Raw genomic sequence first — 25,555 nt, forward strand, 5'->3', positions numbered from 1 at the left:
ATATAAAACCTTCATGTTGGACTTTGATCAATAAGTTTTCCTAATTGATCTAGAGAAATAAAACAGACATGCCAAATTTCCTTTAATTAAATGGTTTAGTTAAAAATACACCTTCTAGAAGGACGAACGTAAAACGAAACGGAGGAGAATCTAGTAAGATCCGTTTCATTTTTTTCTGGTGATACATTAAAAACTACACTCTGAAAATGTAAACCTAGAAATTACTGCAAATCACATTTTAAAACTTAACCTAAATATTAAATGAACCTGCAGCTCGATTGAAAATCTTTCATTTTATTTTAAACTCACCAGTCCAGAAATTTTCTATTAGATAAAGTAATTAGCATGCCAATAAAAACCTTATCTTTCTACATTATTACTTAATTAATTTTGATACATCTGGACAAATCAGTCATTTTTGGGGTGACAAAATGCATTATGCGATATGTTATTAATAGATTCTTCAATTATGTTAATTAATTGTGCTATTTGTTGTATTTAACAATATTTATGATATGTTTATGATGGACAGCCGGTTATTTGTGATACTATCTGCCGAGATGACAAGGTCTGACGTTGTTTTGTTCTATACTTAGTTGCAATCATAGTTTACGTTGTATATCTGACGGAGCATAACACTGCACTTCTCTTAGTTCTGATTTTCGGAATATCAGTCAAACATTACAGACTGCGTTTGATATCTGATTAATTACGGAGTTCAAATTATGAAAATGTTTACAAATACTGAGAAATCACAAAATTGTCTGGAATTTAAAAGAAAATCGCTGTTTGACGAACAAAATTGTGAATAGTTATAAATTTTCCATGTAAATGGCTAATGTGCGAGATTTTGGACGCATTCGTGCATTAAATTCAACAGACAGTGGTATACATTCTGGAAGTAATAATTCTTTAAGATTATCAGTGACAAGACAAATTGAAATTGTTGACCCGGTCTCGGGATTAAATAATGTAACGATGACAGACATGGCCTTGTCACCCGAGGCGGCCGGAATATTTATTGTGTTATACTCAATAACAACATTGCTTGCAATTGTAGGGAATATTCTAGCGATCGTTGTATTTACAAAAGGAAGAAAATGTCGCACCGACTTACGTCCATTTTTACTCAATCTTGCGGTTGCTGATCTGATTATGGCAATATTCTGTATTCCATTTACTTTTGTTACAAAGTTGTTACAAAGATGGATATTTTCTCCGCCAATGTGTCCAATTGTATTGTTTTTACAACTTACTGCAGTTACTGCGAGTGTTTTTACGAACACTGCCATTGGAATAGATAGGTTTTATGCAGTGGCGTTTCCCTTGAAATCCAGGATAATTTCTCAAAGGCACACTATTATGATTGCTGTCATTTGGATAGTATCTATAACGTTTAATGTTGTCCAGTTTAAAGTCGTTCAAGCCAGACACAATAATTTGACTCAAATACTGGATTGTGTAGAAGACTGGAATGACAATACTTTATACACACGTAGAGCTTATACTTTATTCATTTTATTTATAACTTATATAATTCCATTGGCCACTCTAAGTGTGACTTACAGTATAGTCGGGTGCATTCTTTGGAGGAGGAAAATGCCAGGCCAGGTCAACGAGGCCAGAGACCAGCAACATAACAAGGCAACAAGACAGGTATTTATTACGATCAATTTGTTTCATTCTTCATCTACTAGATACAAAACAGAGGCGGAAATATTAATTAAGGGGACAATCAAAACTCACAAGTCGAGAGAGGATGACAACACCTTGACAAAAACGAATGACGACAAAACAAGCTAACAAAACACTACATAGAAAACAAAAGACGGAGCAACCTGAACCCATTTAAAACTTGGGGTGAAAGTTCAATGGACAACAGAATATTAAGGTAAAAGAGTTGTATTTTCGTAGTTTCTTCGCATTTGGTCCTAAACACGCAATTATTAAAATAGGAAGATATGGTATGATTGCCAATGAGACAACTCTCCACTTGAGACCAAATTACATAGCTATAAAACTGAGGACACGAAATGACTTTAAAACATTTCAAACGAGAAAACTAACGGTTGACATAAATGTATGCTATCAAAGGGAAAACTATCTAATACTCCTTAGAATGATTGTTGGTCTTTAAATTTCACAATTTGCATATATTTTGGCCCAGTGATATACTTTCGGTTTTTTAACATTCGTATAACAAACTTAAAAATATAGCAGATGTGGTCAGTGCAGGTCGTCCGACATATTTCTGAACAAGACCATCAGAAGACTTTTTCACATCACAGAACCATAACATAAACTTTGAACTCCTATACCAAATATCACAAATGAACAGTAAAATACTATTATACGTAAATAAGAGTTATGAGTAGTTTGTATTACTACATTGGCTGGTTCCCCAGGGTTTAGTTTTAGGGCCCTTTTTATTTTTGATTTACACAAATGATATTAGCGAAAATTTAACGTCGCTCTGTAGATTGTTTGCAGATGATACCTCCTTTGGTTATTCTAGTAGAAATACAGCCTTAATACAAGAACATATTTCAAAAGACTTAACTCAACTTAATAACTGGTCAAAAACCTGGTTAATGTCTTTTAATCCAAAAAAGACAGAAATTTTATATTTCACAAACAGGCAAAGACCAGATGACCTTTTATTTCGATTAGACAATCAAGAAATTCCGATAGTACCTAATCACAAACATTTGGGTATAACTTTAAGTGAAGATTGTAAATGGAACGATCATGTTTTAAAAATTTCTACAAACATATCAAAACATCTAGGCGTACTAAGAAAATTAGAATATAAGCTCACTCGTTCAAATCTAGAAAAACTTTATTTAACTTATATAAGACCATTATTTGAGTATAGTTGCGAAGTATGGGATAATTGTGGTGTTGCTAATACTGAACTGTTGGAAAAACTTCAGCGTGAATCTGCAAGAATTGTTATAGGCCTGCCTTATTATTGTAACAGTGAAATTTTATATTCTGAAACGGGTTGGGAACCTTTGTCTGATAGAAGAAACTGAAGAAAACTTCAGTTATTTTACAATATTTAAAATGGAAAAGCTCCTAATCATTTATGAACACTAATACCACCTCCTGTATCAGCTATTTCTGGATACAATCTTCGAAACAACCCTGACCTAATAGTACCATTTTGTAGACTAGAACTAACAAATATTTTCCCAATACTATAAGGCAATGGAATAAAATCGATAGTGTAATTAGAAATGTAGATTTCATCTCCAAATTTAAATATTCTCTACGAAAGAAATCATGTCAATCTAAAGCCCCAAAATACTATTATGTTGGAGAATGTAAGGCAAACATTATATTAACAAGACTGAGACATGCATGTTCAACTCTAAATTATGACCTTTTTAGATTCAATATAATAAATTACCAAAGCTGTCGGTGCGGCAGTCTGACTGAAGACAGATTTCATTTTTTCTTTGAGTGTCCGCTTTATGCACAAATCAGAATTCATCTTTTAGACAAAATACTTTTTGTCCCGTCTTTAGATCTTGGTACCGTTTACTAAATTGAAACGAAAATTTAACTCTAAGCCAAAATACATCATTAATTAAAAAAGTCTTGCATTTTATTCGGAAAAGTGAACGTTTTGACCTTTAGAAATATATTTTTCTTTCTCTTTTTTTTTCTTTTTTTCTTATTTTTTTTTTTAACTGATGAATAAGTTTTCGACGTAGGACTGTTGTTTATATATTTGGGAAATTGTGAACTTTCTTTTTTTTTATAGCTATTGTACAAACTATAATTATCTAATGTTGTTGTTGCCTGTCTTTAATATTTATATATTATAAATTATTATATGTAGGAGAGGACTATCTAAGTTGTGTTAACTTGTGTCTGATCCTTTTTGTTATAGGTAATAACAAATAAAATATATTTATATAAATACTACATTGGCGTAAGAATTTGATTGTTTTTCTTTATACAAACATAAATCGTTTCCACTGACCGACTTATTCGACAGTTTTTACAACAAAAGCTTCCATCTGTTTTTCATTCGGGGCAATTCTCTTCAATAAAAGAAAAATGGAATAACACCAAAATCTGATTCCAAAATCAATAACATTAGCGGTATCAAATTTAAGGCACTAGATGCAAATTTCGACAGTCAATGTCTTTTCAGTGATGATAAAGGCCAAAATATTTGAAAATACAAAACCGAAAAATCAGTTCTGATTATATATACAAAAACAGGACTAACGATAAAGACATACCCAGGCTAGGAATCAGAGCTATGGATAAGGGAGATACATTCCTTAGATCTAATTTAAACAAGATTTCCAAAAATATATAACATGAAATTTCAATCAAACAACATCCATATTTTCAAGTGGTACAGCAGGGATGGTGATACCATCGGGGACTAACAGTCCACAATCACAGACATCTACCAAGTGGTAGTAATAACATTACCGGTACCAATTTTACCAAACCACATGCGCATTTTGACAATAAAAGTCTCTTCGTTGATGCCGTATGTCAAATATTTGAAAATCCAAACCTTATAAAAACGTTATTAGAGGGCTGATAAATTAATACAAAAAAACACCAAAAGTGAAGCCAAAAGTGAAGCCAAACCCAGTAATCACATTTAAGCATTATGGAGATACATTCCTAAATCTATTTAACAGCAAATTTCAATAAAGCCACATCCGTATTTTCCTGCTCGTACCGAAGTACTGACTCTTAGACTGAACTCTAGTTATATTTTCAGTAAAATAAAGGGTTATTGCATGCATATTGGTGACTATTGTCCGAGTAGTTTTTATATTGCACGAGCCTACTAGGGATACTATTCAACAGTATTCATGCCATAAACCTTTATAAAAAATAAACGTTTTATCAAACCTACCAGAAACTGAAACCAGTCTAGAGGCAACAAATACACTCTAAGACTGCTGCTAGATAAAGATAAACAAGAATTAAGGATATTGACATAATTATTGCCTTCGAAAGAGTAGCTACAAGGGTCCAATTCGCAGAGATCGTGACATTCTCTATACAAGAGGATTATATCGGATTTCATGCCACCATTTTGACCAGACGTTGCTTCTTATGTATACATCCAAAACAGTCAAATAGACGCCCCTCTGTTGCATTGATTTTACTAGTTCTGCTGACCTTGAGGTTTGCTTATTGTTGAAGGTCGTACGGTGACCATATAATTTCTAACTTCTACGCTATTTGGTCTCTGGTGGAAAGTTGTCTCTTTGGCAAGCATACCACATCTTATTGTTATATTAAGGCTTAACTTTCAATATCGTATTCATACAAAAACCAGCACAACTCGATCATATGAGGGAAATTGACGTGATTTATTCAACTGTGTTTTTGGTTTGTTTTTTTTTCAAAATTTCTTCTGCCGTTTTTGATAACAAAAAAAATATGAAGGAACGGGTAATTTTGAAAAATGGGCACACTTTGTTGGGTGAGATATCCAGTCTTAAAATGATCTCTAGAAAGATCCAATTTCGCGGCGTTACTGACCTAGAAAAAAGAGATTTTTTTTATTTTCCTATCACATTTGACCAATATTTTCTCCACCCTTGTTGATAATGTGCTCTACATATTTGAATTTTGCGGGAAGATTATGAATGGTTACACAAGTCTACACATGCAAGACATGCTTTGGATTAAAATTTACCATACTGACCGGACGGTTAACGTTATAACCCATTATGAACAGCCTACCTTGGGCTGGTACCTGAGCCTTCAGTTCCGAAAAATTGTTATACCTCCTAAGGACTGGTAAACCCTTCACTATTGTATGTATTTGAGAATGGAACAAGTCAGAAAGAACATTACTTACTCAGCATTTCAACTCATCTTCAAATCATTATCTTTTATTATTGTACCACTTGAAGAATTAAATAGAAATGCAATACGAGTGCTGTTTTACCATAGACCTATATAAATAAGAATTATATTAGTAGCTAGTGTTCAGAAGTTCTATTTCATTTTATTACATACATAATATCGACAACAGAAACTATTTCGCCAAACTTGACTAAACTGAGTACCCTTGAAACGCAACACATTATATTCCAAGTATAACAATATATAAATGCTCTTTCAAAGCACACCTCATAGATTTGGCTCCATGCCACTTCAACAGTTTTGACTCGCAACAGAAATTTTTGTGACCTACGGGTATCTCAAAGAGTTTTTGTGCAGTTTCAAAGAAAATGAGTCGTTTTAAATTTTATTACACGGAAAAATATATTTAGGGGTTGTGTTTTATTGGTATTCAGTATATATGCAAAATATGCTAATTTCTAATTTACGACTATAAGTGAAGCTGAATTCTTACATTTGAAGATTCTTGTCATACAAAAAAAAAAGATTTTTTAGCAACATGTACACATTCATAATAACTCTTTCTGGAAGTAATATTAATTGCACCTGCTCTGCCTCTTGGAGTCATAAGTGAAACTCAAAGATGATAAAGATGGCGAATGCCAAAGACACCTGCACATAAAATATACTAGTGAATAGATATCTGACAAACTATTTTTCAATTTCAGATCGTGAAAATGTTGATCACTATAGTAACTCTGTTCGGACTATGTTGGATACCATTGCATGCGTTCATATTGACTCTTGATTTCAACTCCGAATTATTTCAACGTACAGATTTAATGCCAGTGATACAAACAATGTACTTCGTAGTACACTGGATAGCTATGTCCAACAGCTTCGTAAATCCCATCATCTATACATTCATGAACACCAGTTTCAGGGTAAGATTATAAAAATATGTGTTAGCTAACAAATAAAGGGGTATATTACAAGTTATTCTGAAAATCACAACAAAATACAGTCTCTCGTTCATCCTTCTGTGGTCTATACATCGCAGCTATCACGTTATCATTTCAGTATTTTGACTTGCGAGAATAATCAGTACTTTCTTGTACAGATTCACTAAAATTATATTCTCCTTTTATAAAGGATTCAGGAAGAGAAAAAAACAAAGCAAATTGCTTTTTTGATGAATCGCATTTCTATTGAACGATTGTCTTACAAACACAACTGAACCGGTGGTCGGTGCAGTTTGTTATAGTATACAATATTAGTTGAATAATTTATTATCTTTTTTCAATTTTTATGCCTAATAAGCTAGTCGACATACACCAATTACCGTATGTTTTTTTTTTTTTAGCATGACCTGTGTTCGTTGTTTCTTCTGTTTAAAAATCGTTCGGACTCTCTTGTATCTAATACTACGCTAATGACACAGTATTGGAAGGATAACAATGGGGTATATACAGACAGAAAAGCGCGCAAGAAGATGTCACTTCCAGTAGATTTAGAACCTGGCAACGAACCATGCGAGAACTTTAAACACAAATCAGATGTGACAAGAGGAACCTCGTGTAAAGCATTCTGATGTAATAAAGTAGTTTATCAATACTGTATTTCTGTAAACAGAGGGCAGGGTTATCTGCAACTAGTTTGAACAGATCGTTTGTTCAGGTAAAAATGGGGCCATGTATTATTTCTATCTACGGTAATTTCAGTTAATGGAATTGCATACGTTTAAGACCTTAAGATTCTGCTCTGATGCATATCTCATTTCATTTAAAAAAAAATTAGACTTTTTTTTTATTCACAAAGAAAAAAATTAGCTCAGAAAAACAAAGAACCCCAAAAGTTTAACTGATCTCTTTAAAACGGGTGAATGACACTTAGGGCTTTGTACACATTTATTGGATACACATCTTAATTATAAGTATACTTTTGATGTAAAATAGAAAAGTGATCCAGAACCGCACTAATTACTTCTTATATTACCTGAAATATTACAATACACCTCACAGAGATATACACAAAGCTGCATCTGCATATTTTATACCAGGTTAGCACTGCGGTAAAGAGCCTATTAACGATGTTATAACAAGTTTGTAATTAAGTATAATGTTAATATGTGTCAACCTATTAAAACCATACGCCAAGTGAATACACGTATAAGTTACTTAAAGTTGGGACATAGCAGTGCATTTGTCTAAGCTTTACAGACAGCACAGAAATAGCTTTTAAGCATATTTGCAAAATAGATAGTGCTAATGTGAAATCAAAATGTGTATGAGGCACCGTTTTACTATTTTTCCCTTATTTTCTGATATAAAAAAATATTTCTTGATATCAAAAAATTGAATTCCTGATATCAAAAAATATTTCTTGATATCAGGAATTCAATTTTTTCTTTCCTTAAACACGACCGAAACATCAGACCTAATGTTAGGGCTCATGGGTGAGCTCGGATGCTTTTATTGACACACAGGGAGCAATCATTGATATTTTTCTTATTTTCTGATATCAAAAAATCATTTCTTGATATCAGAAATTCGATTTTTTTATATAAAAAATCATTTTATGATATCAAAAAATAGATTTTCTGATATCAAATAAAACTGACGATTATTTGATATCAAGAAATACATTTTCTGATATCAAAAAATGACTTTTTGATATTAAAAATTCGAATTCCTGATATCAAGAAATGATTTTTTGATATCAGAAAATAAGAAAAATATCAATGATTGCTCCCTGTGTGTCAATAAAAGCATCCGAGCTCAACCATGAGCCCTAACATTAGGTCTGGTGTTTCGGTCGTGTTTAAGGAAAGAATATCTCAGAGTTCGGCTTCATCAGTCATAAGAAGTTTTGTGTGTTTGTGTTTCTCACATATTAATTATTTTAAGGTTTATAGTCAACAATTATAAGTTCCCGCTTCTTTTGTAAGCAATTATTGGTTTCCTCTAGAACAGATTTGTGCAGCCAGGTTTTTGTGAAATTAAGCCCCAGTGTTTTGGTAATCTTGTTTTTAGTTTTTTTTTCCCCGTTGTTTATGTTGCGAATTTAGTAAGTCAGTTAGTTTTGTTTAGTATAAAAATAAGGAGATGTGGTATGATTGCCAATGAGACGGCTATCCACCAAAGTTCAAATGAAGTGGATGTAAGAATTTATATAGGCAACCGTTCAGCCTTTAACAATGAGAAAACCCAATGCCGTATAGTCGGCTATAAAAGGCTCCGACATGAAAAATATGAAGGAATTCAATTTAGAAAGCTAACGACCTAATTTATAACAAAACATATTACGAAAACAAATATGACAGACATGAACCAACGACAATTACTGAACTTCAGGTTTCTGACTTGGGACAGACACATAAAGAATGTGGCGGTATTAAACCCTAACCTGGGACACTGGTGTTACATCACAACATAGTGTACGAACAAACTATAAAAATCAGTTGAAAAGGGCTTTACTCATCAGATCGATACAAAGAAGAAAAACAGCTAACAAAAACACAGACCGGACGTGGCAGGGTAACAACAACAAAAAGACACAAAGTACAGATGTGAGAGTGTTCTCAGTTACTCACAGCTAGTTCAAAACCAATAACAACAAATAAAAAAATTGCATGTCTTGTATTTTCAAATACTTCAGTCGTCTATTTCGTCTTTTTACGAGACGTTTTTTGAAAGACTGCTAGTATTTCTTATGTACCGCGCCTTGCAGATATGAGCTTTTTCTGTGAAGTATTGAAAAGTTTCAGTAGGCTTGATGTACGTTTTCATTTATAAAATACCTTCATTTTGGACGCGTTTGTCTTTGTATTAAACGACTGTCAAGAAAGTTACACTTCATTTTGAGAAAATTGGTATGTACAATTTAGGTGGGTATATGCATTGTATTAGATATATAAGGCGAAAAGATCGTGTATTACGTCAGTTGAACCTGAATATATCATACAGCCATCGTATCTAAATCATGAACACATCAGTATTTTGTTTCGATGTGTCAAGCTTTGTAAAACATTTTCCAGTATATAGTAAATTCTTTGGTCGACTAATTCCGCAGATTGGGATTGTTTGACGCAAAAGTAAATATATTATATTTTAGAATAATTTCAAAATTCTTCAATATATTGTCTTGTAGTGCATGGGAATCGAATTTCGTAATAAGTTGGATCAAGGTAATTCAGTACTCGTTCAGTTTCGTCAAACTGAAGATTAGTGTACATGTTTTTTGCTTCAAATATTGTTATTAAATAGCAGTTTTCTGGAGACTTTGAAGTCTAAATCATGTTTATAAAACTTGAAGTGTATAAGAATTTTGTTTTTGTAACAATGGACCCTTTGCCATCAATATAATGACCAATGTCGTGTAGCGGTACTCCACATTATTAAACAATTGGTCTACCGGAAACATTATTTCAGATATTTCCTGATGTTTGGGCTCATGGGTGAGCTTGGATGCTTTTATTGACACACAGGAAGACTTCATTCATTTATTTCTTATTTTCTGATATAAAAAAATTATTTTTTGATATCACAAAATCATTTTTTTGATATCAGGAAATCTATTTCTTGATATCAAAAAATAAATAATATTTTCTGATATCAATAATTCGAGTTTCTGATATAAAAAAATCGACTTCCTGATATCAAAAAATGACTTTTTGATATTAAAAAAATGAATTTTTCATATCAGAAAATATTCTTTATTTTTTTATATCAAGAAATCGATTTCCTGATATCAAAAAATTGAATTTTTGATATTAGAAAATCATTTTTTGATATCAGAAAATAAGGAATAAATAGTAAAACTGCGCCTCATAAATGTGTTTGTATTCTTCATTCAAATCGCCAATGTAGTTCAAGTCTGAGATACGAGCAAAGTACACTACCGTAGCCTTAACATTACAAAATAGACGAAATATATAGTTAAGAGTCCTATACTCTTTCGAACTTAAAACGTTCTCTTGCTATACATTAAATTCATTCTAGTCACTTTACCACTAAACTGAAAGTTTTAACATTAACTTATGACTGTGTAGACGTTTTTCTTCTTCTTTATATAAGATCATACAAGCTAATAAGTATAATTTGTAGTGTAGCTAAGTTCCGCCTTTTCAAACCAGTCAAAACAGAATTAAGATGAAAACAGAAACTTCTTCCATATTCCGTTCTCCAACGAAGGAATTGATGCTATCAACATCGCCAACATTTTACACCACAAAACCTATATAAAGGGCTACCTCACTTCAAGAACTAAAGATAATTTTAAACAATAGCAGCTGACAAGGAGTCGAACAATATTATTTTTTAATGCAGCGATACTCTACAAATGACTCATAAAAGAACCAAATATTGTCATCGCGTGTAGTTGTGACCAAACTTTAATAGTAATAAGTCTACCGTCGTTTTAAACGACATACTTTTTGAAGGAGTTAATAAATATTGACAACTTTTTTGCCCATTGTACACTTGGTAATCGCTACTTTGTCCGGAAGCATTCATTCTTGAATTGTATTTTTACAGTGTGCATGCAGGCGACCATGTTGTACCGCACTTTGAAAATTTGTTCGAAAGTTGTTTGAATATTTTGACCTAGTTAGAAATAATACACTTATGAGACCTTTCGTCCAACAGCTTTCGTAAAATAATATATCTTGCAAATCCATACTTGTATCGTCTAAAAAAACGAGCCACACCCACTCGAATTGTTATATATGCACACATTTTCTTCACGTTAAAAACCTATTGCCAATACAAAAGTAGTTTCAATTGGTATAAGTGTTCGTATTTCGTAAATCACAGATATATTGTATCTACTGTATCTTGAACTTAATTGTTATGCTTATAAAAAATGAGCCCAGTGATTAGGAATATGAAGTATAAGTATAAGTATGAGTATATAGCACTCATAGCACTACGCGAAGAGTTTTTTTTGTAAGGTTTGTCGCTAAGCTGATTTGTATAAAATTTAAGTTTTTTCTTTAGAAACTTGATTACTTGTCCCATAGACTCCTCTTCTAATTTCGAGGAGTTCCATGAGTAACTGGATATAGAAATCCTTACATCAATCATCGAAGTCTTAGATAGAAATAGGTGTTCGATTGGTTGTCCGGGATGTATAAATACGAATCCACGTCCAGTATGAGGGGGAACGTTGCCCAACGTCATGTAGAGAGAGTGCAACACTCGATGCTATTAAAGACCATCTTGACAACTCTTTGAGGGTCTGTCGGTTGCATGTTTTAAAGCAAAACTCATGGTTCTATCTGACAACCCCTCATTATCCAGTGGCAGTCATTCATCCCGGTCTGCCTAATTTGTGGATGTTAAGCAAACAACACGCAATTCTTTCTATTATTTTGTAGAGGTGATCTAAATACGCTACTAAACAAAAAATATTACTAATGATTTATGTTTATAACCGTTTTCGTTTAGATTTTATCTAGAGGCATACAAAATTGAAAGTATGAATAACTGGCATTCATACAAGTGACTCTAGCTTGGCACACGGTTATTCTTTTTTAATCTGTCGCTCATTTACAGAGTGCTTCTGGTCAGTGAAAACTCTTGAAACTCAATCATGTTAATCGCGAATTATTCAAGTGGTGACTGCTTTAAGAGATTTTCCCAAATCCCAAAGATAAAATTAGTATTGCAACTGTTTTTACAGATTGTTCGTATGTTGTGCGGTTACACCACTGTCCTAGGTTAGGGGAGGTTGGTTGTCGTTGGTTCATGTCTGTCATGTTCGTTTTTCGTAAATTGATTTGTTATAAATTAGGTCGCTTGTTTTCTCGTTCTAATGGTTTAATATTTTTTATGTCGGGGCCTTTTATAGCCGACTATAGGGTATGAGTTTTTCTTATTGTTGATAGCTATACGGTGGCCTATAATTGCTTACTTCGTTTGAACTCTGTTGGATAGTTGTCTCATTGGCAATCATACAACATCTCCTTATATTTTATATATGTCTACAAAACGAATCATTAGTGAAATTATAGGAGTAAATTAATATTTGAACTTGATTACTTTTAAAGTTTTAACAGCAGGTATACCATGTGTGACTAAGTAAACATATGCTTTATGTGTTAATTATTACTTCATCTTCGAATGATCTTATATACAACATCTCCCCACATTAAGATGACAGCATGGTAACCTTGTTAATGCATGTTTGGTTCAAAGATTGTGTACGGAAACACGAACCTGTGTTCACTCAATAACCTAATATTTGATCGTATCAGGAAATATGCATGTGTTGCGTCAAAACTTATTTGCAAAATTTTCAGAGCACTTGTATCATGACAATAACATTTCAGTTAAAGATTTTCAAGATAATTCATGTCACTCCAACTCGCAGTGTGAGTCTTATTACCATAGACTGCATGGCAGATTTTAGTAACAGCAAATGGGGAAGAGACTTGATCGGTAAATCAAGATTGCATCAGTCGGTCTGTTTAAGAGAAATGAAATATATGGCAAATTTTGCCAAAAGTCTTTCAACCTTTTCTTGAATTCAAAGTATCAGCTTTAAATATGTTCTCGAAGGTTTTTCAAACTTTAAGGCGTATTTCCTAATTTGTGACAAAATTATGAATGTCTAAAGATGACACAAAACTGCAATATTGATAAATTTTGGTAAACGTTGAATAATGTAATGTACTTATGACATTCAGATATTTTTAATAAAATACTTTATTCGATATTTCCACATATTACAAGATAATATTTTGTCGCTAAACGTTAACCTTCTTTAAAACTTTCAGTGTCATTTTGCAGTCAGACTTCGCGGAAGTTGAATTTACTTGAATCACGAAATGTATGATGATGCCTCGTCGGTAAAGTTGTACAACTGGAAGTACAGCGCATTCATTGTCCATTGCTTAATTAAGCTTCATCAGAAGCTATAAAAGTTGATGTACAATGAGTTGTATATACAACTTTTAATTGTCTTTATAATATATTCACGTCCGATATATTTTGCAGTTTCTCCCCGATTTTTTTTTAGTTCAGTTCAGTTTCTTGTATATTCCTCCATTAATTGTGGAGCACTACCCATAGGGTATAATTGTAGCAACTATGTACACCTTAAGACATAAGGAAACATTTAATTATGTACAGATAATTTTAGTCTAATTCTAACGTGAAAAGTTATCGAAAACAGACGTGACATAAGACACAATAACAAAGATAAAATGAATTGTATACAACAGTCAAGCCTCTACAAAAAAACACACACAATCCCGAGCCAAAATTCGTAACAAACACACAACCACTCCGCTCGTCATGTCTGATTACCGGTTTTAGACCGGCTAAATAAGAGCCGTCAGGTTAATCTATGGCAAATTATATGAAATATCTTATAAACTATATAAGATATCTTATAAAATATATGAGATATCTAATATATCTTATATAAAAAAATATTTATAAGATATCGTCTAAACTTTATAAGATATCTTATATACTTAAGAAGATATCTTATATACTTTAGTAGATATCTTATAAACTTTAGACGATATCTTATAAACTTTATAAGATATCTTATATACTTTAGAAGATATCTTATATACTTTAGTAGATATCTTATAAACTTTAGAAGATATCTTATAAACTTTATAAGATATCTTATAAACTTTATAAGATATCTTATAAAGTTTAAAAGATATCTAATAAAAACTAGATAATAATAGATATCTGATATATATATATATATGAGATATCTTATATGATATATGAGATACCTTATATATTATATGAGATATCTTGAAGTTAGAATAAATAGTAAAACGGCTTGCCATATTAATCGGATGAAGAATAATGCAGACACTGGCATAATGTAATTGTGAGGAAGTGCAACTCTATAAGTGATGAGAAAATTCTTTGATTGAAATTAATACCTACATAAAGAATACAGGATGTGGTTTTTTTTTTTATAGATCATAGGTAAACTTTTTCCTTTTGGAAAAACTCTTGTAAATAGTTGCTTTCAGAAAAACTATTTCAAGGTAAATGGCACAAAAGTAAATGGTATTTTTATGTTTGCATCTTGCAATAACAAGCTGATAAAGTTCAATATATATTGCTTTTATAAAGTGTAAATAATTTAAATCTTAACAGAAATAATAGAATATACGCAACTAATTACCTCGTAAAGTGGTTTTTGAAGAAAAATATTGCAGAAAGAAAATATGCTTATCATTTAACTTACAGAACAATAACATACATGAAAACTGAGTCTGTCAGGCCTTGAACGTGTCCGCCGGCTGCCAAATTGTTTCACGTACCAAATTTCTGGCAATGAATGTAAAGGGACAGGCATATAAACGAAAAATAAAGTATGTGTAAAATTAAACGTAGCTCGCGATCTGTAAAAAAATGAAAACAACTCTTTGTAAATTTCACGCTTCCGATGCGCTTTTCTGGATTTACCTTCATCAGGAACCAAAGCCGAATATTTCAAAACAATGATGTAATGATGTATAAGAACCGAAACAGTTCAAGAACTATATGACCAAAATGGGCTAAATCCATCTAAGGTCAACTTTGCCTCCTGAGAGATATGAAACCTTAGTTACTTAATAATTTCTACATTTATAAACGGACAATTTAGAAATGAGGTTTGTTATAAATCATGCCAGTACCAAAGTAGGTAATGCTGAGTTTATAATGCCGTCGGGGAATGCTTAAAATATTTTTCTCTTGACCTTACGCAATCAACAGCCCATCTACCAATCAGTATCGTTTTCATGGTGTTGGGAAAGGCAGAATACCTTCACAATAAGTTATAAATTAAAAAAAAAAACGTTTCCTTCTTTTATCTCTTCTATTTAAAACTACACGTCCTATTGGTTTTGAAAGCAGGCAGCATAGTATACATCAAACAAAATTTTGCATCTATAACCTCAAGAATTTTCACCCGGTGCGGTGGTGGTGGGGGAAAAAGGGGGGGGGGGGTGATGGCACTTCAATAACACATACATCGCTCTCTGGTCTTCAAACCTTGATGATTCTTGATGAAAGCATGGAAGTAATATTTAAATATTACTTCCATGATGAAAGCAATTCATTTACCTGTACATCTATCATTATATCAAATCCTAAGAGACGTTTTGTCATAGAAGTGCCACTATTTGATTGACATATTTAATTCAAGAAAAGTATGTCATCGCCCATTAATGTTACAAATCATACATAGCCACGCCTTACTTATTTTAAAACATATTTAATCCCCTCAAAGCTACGCTTTTCGTGAATTAAATACGTTAATTCGTAAAAGGCATGCTACATATATAACTTGTATTGTTTTTCGTTCATTGTTTTGCACTTAAATTAGGACATTAGTTTTCTCGTTTGAATTGTTTTAGCATGATTTGTCATTTCGGGGCCTTGTATAGCTGACAATGTGGCATGGGTTTTGCTCAATGTTGAAGGCCTTTCGGTGACCTATATTTGTAAACTCCTATGTCATTTGGTATCTGGTAGAGAGTTATCTAATTGGCAATATCGTACCACATCTTCTTATTTTTATATTATATAAAACTGGATGTAAATCAATATATATATATAATGACACTGAATATTGTTTAATCATATGATAATGATACAATAAAAAAAAAGTGTTTTGTCATGAGTTACATAATCCCGTTATCTGGACGATTTGATCGAGAAGGCGAGCAACTATAGGCTTAATGGTAAGAATGTAAGTGATGTATTTACGTTTGTTTGGCGTTTAGTTATCTTATCACATTTTTTTATTTTGACACGAGGTATTATTTGACTTCAATTAATAAAATAATTGTCACTAGAATCAAGGATGCCACTCCGTTTTACAAGGAATCAGTCCGTCGACCTGCATTGCATTGTCACATAGAACAGTTCGTTTGATCGAGTACGTTACACTGAACTGCGGTCAAGCTTAGCGAAAGGTCGTGCAACATAATCAGTCAAACAAACTTTTTTAGATTAACTCGTTAAGGAACGATCATTTTCATTGGTCAATTCAAACCTTCGACCTCACACCTGCGAAAATAGAACACGCGTACTATAAAGCTGAATGGACTGATCAGTATTCACGTAGCCGGTCAAGGTCGTTAAAAACTTCCATCGTCGTATTCCCGAACATGATTGTGTTCTTGATTATCGCATGGCAATTCTAGCTTTTATACATGTGCATGTAAAATTTTAAACTTTAATCTTAACAGTCACGTCGAAATATTTAATTCAACTGTCTCCTCTCAATTGGTCCTGGATTAAGGGAGCTACCATTTTATTTTGATTGGGGGTGAAGGACTTGGATGAAACATTTTGTCCTGCATTTTTTTTAGTTGTTATCTCTGTCCTGTCTTTCTATTTTTCAGTCTGTTAGGTCCTGACTATATTTATTCGTTTATCCTGATTTTTTACATAAATCGTCATCCTGCTTTTTTTTGTCAAGTTGCTCACCCTGCCTTATCTTTTATTCAATGGACTTGATGAATTAACGTTGTACTTGAAATGAAACCGTACTTAACTACAAAAATAACCAAATTAATACTAAAGTTATTGCTCGATTTTTAAAGTAAATGGGTTTGTGTTATAAACTGTCATGTTCATTATTCATATTCTTTCATAAGTTTTAGGATAGTGTGATTTTTTTCTGATTAAGTTTACTTGATTTTGAAAAAAAAAATCCCGAAATTCTAAGTAAATTCAGCACATGTAACCAGCCATGCTTTGTTTAGAGAAAAAATGGAGATGGCAAACCATGGCACAGTGGAAGGAAATGTACTTTATAAACTCTAGCGATATACTTTCTTAATTTATAATTAACTGTTTTGCTATCCTCGGTTGAAAATTATATATTGTAAATATTTAAATAGTTGCATAGAAAACAATCAGTTTTAAAAAGTGTGGTTATTCACTAAATGTATTGATAAAAGGTGACTCCATTTTTGTACATACTTTTACAGTAGTCATCCTTAATTTCTTAATATTTCGTTTATAAGTTTATCATACATGTATGATTTTGTATTTCATTTTAATACGCACGCACGCCACACGTTACTTTGTCGGATTGTTCAACAATGTTATGCAAAGCTCTATTCTTACGGTATGAAATTAAAGGATAAATTTTCAACCAATCAAAATCGAAAACAGTACATTTATATAGTTCCTTATAAACTGAAACATTTCAAACCTTTTTACACCAACATGCCTTCACTGAATTCATTTGAATTTCGTGGTGACCATGATAGTACATTGCATAGTACATCTATATTCACGTGCACACATGGTACGATCTTTCGGGGACAATTTGCTCGTTTATGACACGTCATTTCTGAATGACCAAACGCTTAGCTTCTTTATTTTCGTTTTATAGCATGAAAACAATAAAAGAGGAATGTGCAACCCATCATAAATTTGAAATGGATCAGTATTATGAGATCCTTATTATAAGTAACTACGACATTGTCAGGATAATAACCTAAGAAATTAAAGTGGTTCATACATTCATCCGTATAAAAGCGGCACATGTATTTTATTTTATCCTTATATTTTTCATAGTGCGGTACAAGTGCTGCATGCATAAAGAATATTACTTAACACAAATTATTAGTATAATATTTCGACCCCACTATTTGAAATTCACAAAATACTTATTTAATTATTTCGACCAAAAATCATTGTTTTTTACGTTCGTAGTCAGTGGCGGATTTACCGGGGGGGCACAGGGGGCACGTGCCCCCCCCAGTCGGGGTCACCAAAAATATTTCTAACATAGTTTTATTGCTACTGTATCTGCTTATCTAGATATCTAGATCGAAAATCAAGACACAGCTTGATTTGACTTCCTAAATTGGTCGTTAATTAACCCCAGCTTCAACATGCGTGATTTATGACAACTTATCGATGGGTGGGTAAATATTGACACCTTTGTGTAATGTCTATATCCAAAAGCATTTATGTAAACTACATGTACATGCTGATTGAAATGTATACGAATATATTTATTGGTTTTTAATACAATATTACAGGATCAAGATCGATTAACAAGTGAAAATTTCTGATCAGGAAAGAAATTACCAACTGAAATCGTTCTTAAAAGAATATGTAAAAAAAGATGTTTAGTGTCAAGAATGTTAGTATCAATATGAATACGTCTTTATTACCAAACACTCACATTGTATACGGTTTCTGGGGAATGTGTCTTTCTCAGAACAGTCTTTTTCAAACTTTATTAAACAAAAAACGATTTTTTTCAATGCATACAGCATTTTTTTTTAAACTGAATGTCGTGTTTCTTTTCCCCTTATTTTTTTTTATGAAAACCAACGATTTGTCTTTAAAAAAAACTTTCCCCCTCCACAAAACATGAATGGTCTGTGCCTTATACATAATCATTAATAACATGATATTGTATTTTTAGAAAACCTACGTATAGTACAGTAATATGTGTATATTTTTTCTTGTTTCAATTACCATGTATGAGGGTATGAATGGGTTACCGTGAATGAGGGTATGAATGGTTTACCGTGAATGAGGGTATGAATGGGATTTACATATTAGAGAATAATGGTCAAAAAGTAGACTAGAAAAAAAATGGGTCCAAAAAATATAGAAAACAGATTAAAGGGTGTGATGAACTATCTGATGAGTTTAGCCTTTTTCAACTGATTTTTATAGTTTGTTTTTATGTTATACTGTTACACCACTGTCCCAGGTTAGGGGAGGGTTGTACGCTCACAAACATGTTTAACCCCGCCACATTCTTTATGTGCCTGTCCCAAGTCAGGAGCCTGTTTAGTTCAGTGGTTGTCGTTGGTTCATGCCTGTCATATTTGTTTTTCGTAAATTGTTTTGTGATGAATAAGGCCTTTGGTTTTCTCAATTGAATTGTTTCATATTTTCATGTAGGGGCCTTTTATAGCCGACCTTTCGGTATTGGTTTTTCTCATTGTTGAAGGCCATTAAAAGATTAGAAATGAAGACCCGACCCCCCCACCACCACCACCACACAAACGACCACCATCATCCCCAATACGTGACACCACCATCACCTACACTCACATATATACATATCTAAACAAATCTTTAATTTTGGTTTCATAGTGCCCCCCCCAGACATCGAGGTTCTGGATCCGCCCCTGGTAGTAACGTAGTACATTCCATTGTCGGTCACCTGTGTCAATTCACGTGCACACAACAATTGTTGTTGTATTTAAATCTTTCGGCCAATGAAGTGAGACGTTACAAGTTGTTTGTTTGTGATACGCTAGAATGTTGTCAATGAATTATCAATCGCTAAACTTGACTGCATTTCAGTGTAATGGTCCGTTGAATGTCAATTTTCAAAATTATATCACATATAATTAAGCTGTTCATCATTTTCAAGTATTCGTTTTTTAATTCGTACATAGTCTTGGTTATCTAGCAACATTAATAACCATACTGAAAAGCTGCCCATTCTATAAAGATACTTATATAATGATGGTAAATTGAGGTAAAATATTGAAGGAAATAAATTTTGGTATTTCATATAAAATTAAGTGAATCTTCTATGTAATTGTATAAAATAACTAATTGTTAATTAAAGGTTTTTGTATAAAAAAAAATATAATTAGAAAGTCTATAATGTTATGTAACTTTTAATATATAAGTATGTGATTGAAATTCTTCCTATTTGACACTTAGAATATAAATAAGATTTGACAGCTTAAACTCTTAGAAGTATTTCCTTTAGCTAAATATATATAATTCTTTTCTATTGTTCACCTAAAATTCTATCTAACCAAATAATCGGATTTCCCTAATGGTCGTAAAAACAAGGTATTTAGTAATTAAAAATAGTAACTCCAAATTATGTAAAAATGTGAATTTGCTAAAAGAGATTTAACCAATAGAAACTGTTCTTATAAATTATTTATTATAAAAAGCATTTTGATTGGTGAATAAAAACAAGTCCAACCAGCACGTGTTCCGAGTTAGGGTTTAAAATAGTAAACCCTAAGGTACCAAACATTACTCAAATGGTTGGACTCGAAATAAACATAAAACGTAACCTTATTAATCTTTCAATGTAACAATTTTAGAACAGAAAACTTTCTTTATTAAAGTTACCATAAATATCATGATAAACTATTTCAATTAATTGATAAAGTATTTTGATAATTGTTAATTTAAGTTCATTTTAAGAATCAAACTCTTTTATTTCATATTAATGTATTTTTATATGATTACTCAAATGGTTGGACTCGAAATAAACATATATAGACATCTTTGTTTTATTCACCAGGAGGCCTCGAAAGAACGCGAACGACAGTCCCCCAAATTGTCGTAGTTAAAATAGTGAACACAGATATGTAAACCGCAGAGCGACAACTTTAACTTTCAGCGAGAGAGGGGAAGCAACTGCCTTAGTCTGTCCTGCCCCCTCTTTCCCGCATAACACTTATTTCATTCATTATAAAGTTTTTTTTTAGAAATATATATGCTGTGAATAGATTGTATTTAAAGGTAACCGAGTGGGCACACTGCTAAAATAACATCATTCGATTTTCGATCACAAAACTTTTCATGAAAATAAATCCTCTATCAGTTTCTATGATTTTCAATGTTTTGACAGTTTTCTAGCAGGAGTCTATACATTAATACAGCTGACATGTTGTTATAATAGAATAAAATTATGATTGATTGTTGCTTGCTGAACGTCTACTGCGGATGCAAATATATCTTTCATATTTAGGACGAGAACACACAGATCATTAGGTACAAATGCATGTTGAGCAAACACCAATCTATGCATGGATTTGACCATTCAGTAGATCATCAATTTGTGCATTGTAATGATACATTCGTTCATTTTATGTTTAATGGAGAAAGAACGAACACATTGAATATATATATATACATAAGTCTCAAGATGTGTGCAACGGTACTGATGTAAGATAGTAATATGAAGTGAATTTAGGTTTCCATCTTTTACAACATACACGTATATCACTATTCTACATCAGTATCGTTGCACAAATCTTTTATAAAAAAAAATCCTGTTTGTGTAGTATCGCCTATTCTAGACGATCCGATACCTATTAAATTTGGTGGTTGGTCGTTTTAATAGACTTATATTCAAAGCAACAAACCTGTTAATTTCGTTTATTTTCAATTTTTTCAACTCCCAAGATAATAACAATACATATGATACTTCCTTATGGCCGAATTTTCAGTATAATTTTGCGTTGTCATATTGGCATGCACGAACCACTTTCAATATTTTGTTAGACGTATATGTTTGATAGAAAAAAAATCAAATTCCGAATGTTTATTCGATAAAACCGAAATCAATGGACCCACACTTCTGGTTCAATGGTCTTTGTTTCTGTGTAACTTATTATAATACACATGTAGATCAACGGACTAAATCTTACTTCTCTTTATAACTGTCAAAATCAAAATAGCTGTCATACAACTTATCTAAACTGTCAGAATCTGTTCTATAGTAGAAGTATCATGCGGTTCAATTGGTAAGACGGCCTAAAATTGTTCTATGGTAGAACTGTTTAAAACTGTAAGAAGAACTTACGGAATGTAAACCAGTTCTATTTGACAAAAAATAGAGCAGCTCTCTGGTCATGATTTAGAACGGTTCTAGTTATCGAGGACGTCAGACGCAAACAAAATGCCTCCAGTCAAAGTCAATAGAAATTCTATTCATTTACGCCAGACTTGTCTAATTTTCGTCTCTTACAGTGAGAAAACGTATGTAAAAAGTTGCCAGTATTTTAGCTGATCCAGAGTGAGCTTTGATTTCAAGAGAGGCCATAAGAAAATTTTATAAACTCTGCCGTGCAATTCGAACTTTCGAGTTAGAAATTGTTTTGGAGTACATCTGTCTAAAATTGTTAAAAATACAACAGTTCTAAATCAGACGTAAATCAGAACAGCTGCCTGATCATAATATAGAACAGTTCTAGTTGTAGAGGAAGTCAGACGCAACAGAATGCTTTCTGTCAAAATCAATAGAATATCTGTGTATTTACGGCAACGAATTATTAATTTTCGTCAAAGGGGGAGGGGGGGAACATATGCGAAAATTGCTGATCCATAAGGTGCTCTGATTTTACCAGAGTCCCATCAGAAAATTTTATAGACGCTTCCACACAAATGGAACTTTGAATTAGAAACTGTTTTGGAGTAGGGTTTTTCAAAACTGTTTTAGAGATAAAACTTTTAGAATATGTTCAGAAGAAAACTATCCAAAATGCCGTTTAAGAGTATAGTACTGTCAATAACTGGTCCAGGGTAAAACTTGAAATAAATGTATACGGGTAGAACAGCTTGTCAGAAGCATTTAAGAGAGGATAGAACTGACCCCAACTATAAGTCCTCGATAACAATAGACCGCTTTGACTATGATTGAATTTGGATGATAACCAAAAGACGTTTTTGACTATATTTATTGAATTTGGCTGATGAACAAAATGTATCTAAGCTTTTCTAGACTCAGACAATTTAGAGTTTGGCATATTGCAGAGACACTTATCTAATTACGAAGATCTCTAGATGTCTTGAATTTTGTGTCGTTGTGTTGCTGTCTCATTGTCATAAACCAAACATTCCCATTTTATTATTACTTACTAAAAAATCACAGTTATCGTTCATCGATCATCGATGGACGCAACGGATAATGCAATCAGAATGCTATAATTGCATGTTATGTTTGATGATTCAACACTCAAAACTCCGACATAAACTGAATAGCAAAGGCATTAAATATATAACCAGAATGACATACATGTATTGAGGGTCTGGATGGGATTTACTGAATAGAGAATAATGGACCAAATAAATAAAGAATAGAGAACAATGAGTGCAAAGAAAAGAAAATTTTGTGCAAAAAAAAGAAAGAAATATGGCCCCAATAATACAGAAATGAATTGATGACCCCCCTCCCCCCCAAGCATATTTTCAATGATAAAGACATAAACTTTGGTTGTAAATAATTAGGTACTTTAACATGTTTTCATGAAGATACTAACCCAACTGTTTAGGTTTAGATTGTTAACAAGAGGCTCCCAAGAGCCTAAATCGATCAACTGGTAAAAATATGCCATTTTGAAATTATTTAACTTTTAAAGCCATTATCATGTCTGCTTAATTGTAGATCTTATTTAGTGGCAGTTTTGTACATCTTGTATTGATTGTCATTTTTATTGTTTACAGTTTATACCTATCTATTAAAGTTTTTGAAATAATTGGCAAAACTGTATGAATAAGTAAAAAAATTCGCAAATTAAAGGGCAATAAATATTTGTAGATCTTATTTTGCTGATCCTTTTTTTATTTCTAAAGTTTCTCTATATCAACTATAGTTTTGGACAAAAGTGCAAAAAATGGGCAATAACTCATATAAGGAGTCAATTGACCAATTTGGTCATGTGACTTATTTGAAGATCTTATTTTACTGAACATTTTACTACTTCGGTAGTTATGGCCCTGACTGATGATTCTCTCTATTGAATAGATTCTGCATTTTGCTGAACATTTTACATATTACTACTGATGATTCTCTCTATTTACTCTAGTTTTTTGCGAACAATGCAAAAAAAGGTGAAAAAATTTAGGGCAATAACTCCTATAAGGGGTCAATTGAGGATTTCTGCTATTTTGACTTATTAGTTGATCTGATTTTTTCGGTCATTTGTACTGTTCAAATTTTCTGTCTATCTGTTATATTTTTCAAGATAGTAACCAAAAACTGAAATTTGCAAAAATTGACATTTCAGGGGCAATAACTCCAATTGGGTTGTCCATATTTTCTGAAAATTCTTAAAGAGATAGACGCTGAACTGCTGATCATTTATACCCTTTGCAAGTTTTTGCTCTAAATGTTTTAGATTTTTTGTAATCGAGGCCAAAAACTGTGAACATTTCTAAACAAGAGGCTCACGAGAGCCTGATATTGCTGACCTGTATTTTCAGTTTCAAGCATTTGACTTATTTGTAGATCTTACTTTGCTGAACAATTTTGTCATTTACACTTTCTCTCTATAATAATATTAAAGATAATACATAACCCAAAACTGTAAAATTTCCTAAAAATTAACTATTTCTGGACAGTAACCAAACAATTAGTTGTCCTATTGGTCTGAAGATTAATTGACAGGTAGATCTAAACCTGTTTAACACTTTCACTTATGTCAGTTTTGCTCTTACTGCTTTAGTTTTTGAGATGAAAGCCAAAAACTTCATTTGACCCTATGTTCTATTTTAATTAAGAGACTGCCGCCATGTGTTTGAAGGGATCAAATCTCCAAATACAATCTATAAACTAGATACCCTAAGGAACATTCAATTAAAGTTGTTAAGTATTTGGCCAAGTAGTTTCAGAGAAGAAGATTTTTGAAAAAGTAATTAGACTTTCACAAAATAAGTAAAAAAAAAACGTTTTAAGGGCAACAACTCCTTAAGTGGTCATTTGACTATTTTAATCATGTTGACTTATTTGTAGATCTTACTTAGCTGAACATTTATTGCCATTTATACTTTTTCTCTATCTATTATAATATTAAGAAAATAAACCAAAAACAGTAAAATTTGATAAAAATAAACTATTTCCAACAGTAACCCAACAATGGGTTGTCGAACTTGTCTGAAAATTTCATAACAGATAGATCATGACCCATTTATCACTTTAACTCCCTTTCACTTTTGCCCTTACTGCTGTA

General features: G+C 32.3%; 1 protein-coding gene across 1 annotated transcript; it reads left to right on the plus strand.

Moving 5' to 3' along the window:
- Positions 1–663: 663 nt before the first annotated feature.
- Positions 664–7,452, plus strand: LOC127709265 (QRFP-like peptide receptor). The gene is made up of 3 exons (XM_052214693.1): positions 664–1,656; positions 6,567–6,782; positions 7,202–7,452. The coding sequence occupies exons 1-3, from the start codon at positions 832–834 to the stop codon at positions 7,427–7,429; spliced, it is 1,269 nt and encodes a 422-aa protein (XP_052070653.1). The 5' UTR covers positions 664–831; the 3' UTR covers positions 7,430–7,452.
- The last annotated feature ends 18,103 nt before the right edge of the window (positions 7,453–25,555 follow it).

This window comes from Mytilus californianus, unplaced genomic scaffold, assembly GCF_021869535.1.
Source record: "Mytilus californianus isolate M0D057914Y unplaced genomic scaffold, xbMytCali1.0.p SCAF_7, whole genome shotgun sequence".
NCBI classification, from domain to species: domain Eukaryota; kingdom Metazoa; phylum Mollusca; class Bivalvia; order Mytilida; family Mytilidae; genus Mytilus; species Mytilus californianus.

What these genes read in the sequence shown, in the direction of transcription:
- LOC127709265 (XM_052214693.1), top strand. Translation starts at nt 832, where the DNA reads ATGGCTAATGTGCGAGATTTTGGACGCATTCGTGCATTAAATTCAACA. An exon ending in ATAACAAGGCAACAAGACAG is followed by an intron (nt 1,657 to 6,566) that starts GTATTTATTACG and finishes TTTCAATTTCAG; the next exon opens with ATCGTGAAAATGTTGATCAC. An exon ending in TCATGAACACCAGTTTCAGG is followed by an intron (nt 6,783 to 7,201) that starts GTAAGATTATAA and finishes TTTTTTTTTTAG; the next exon opens with CATGACCTGTGTTCGTTGTT.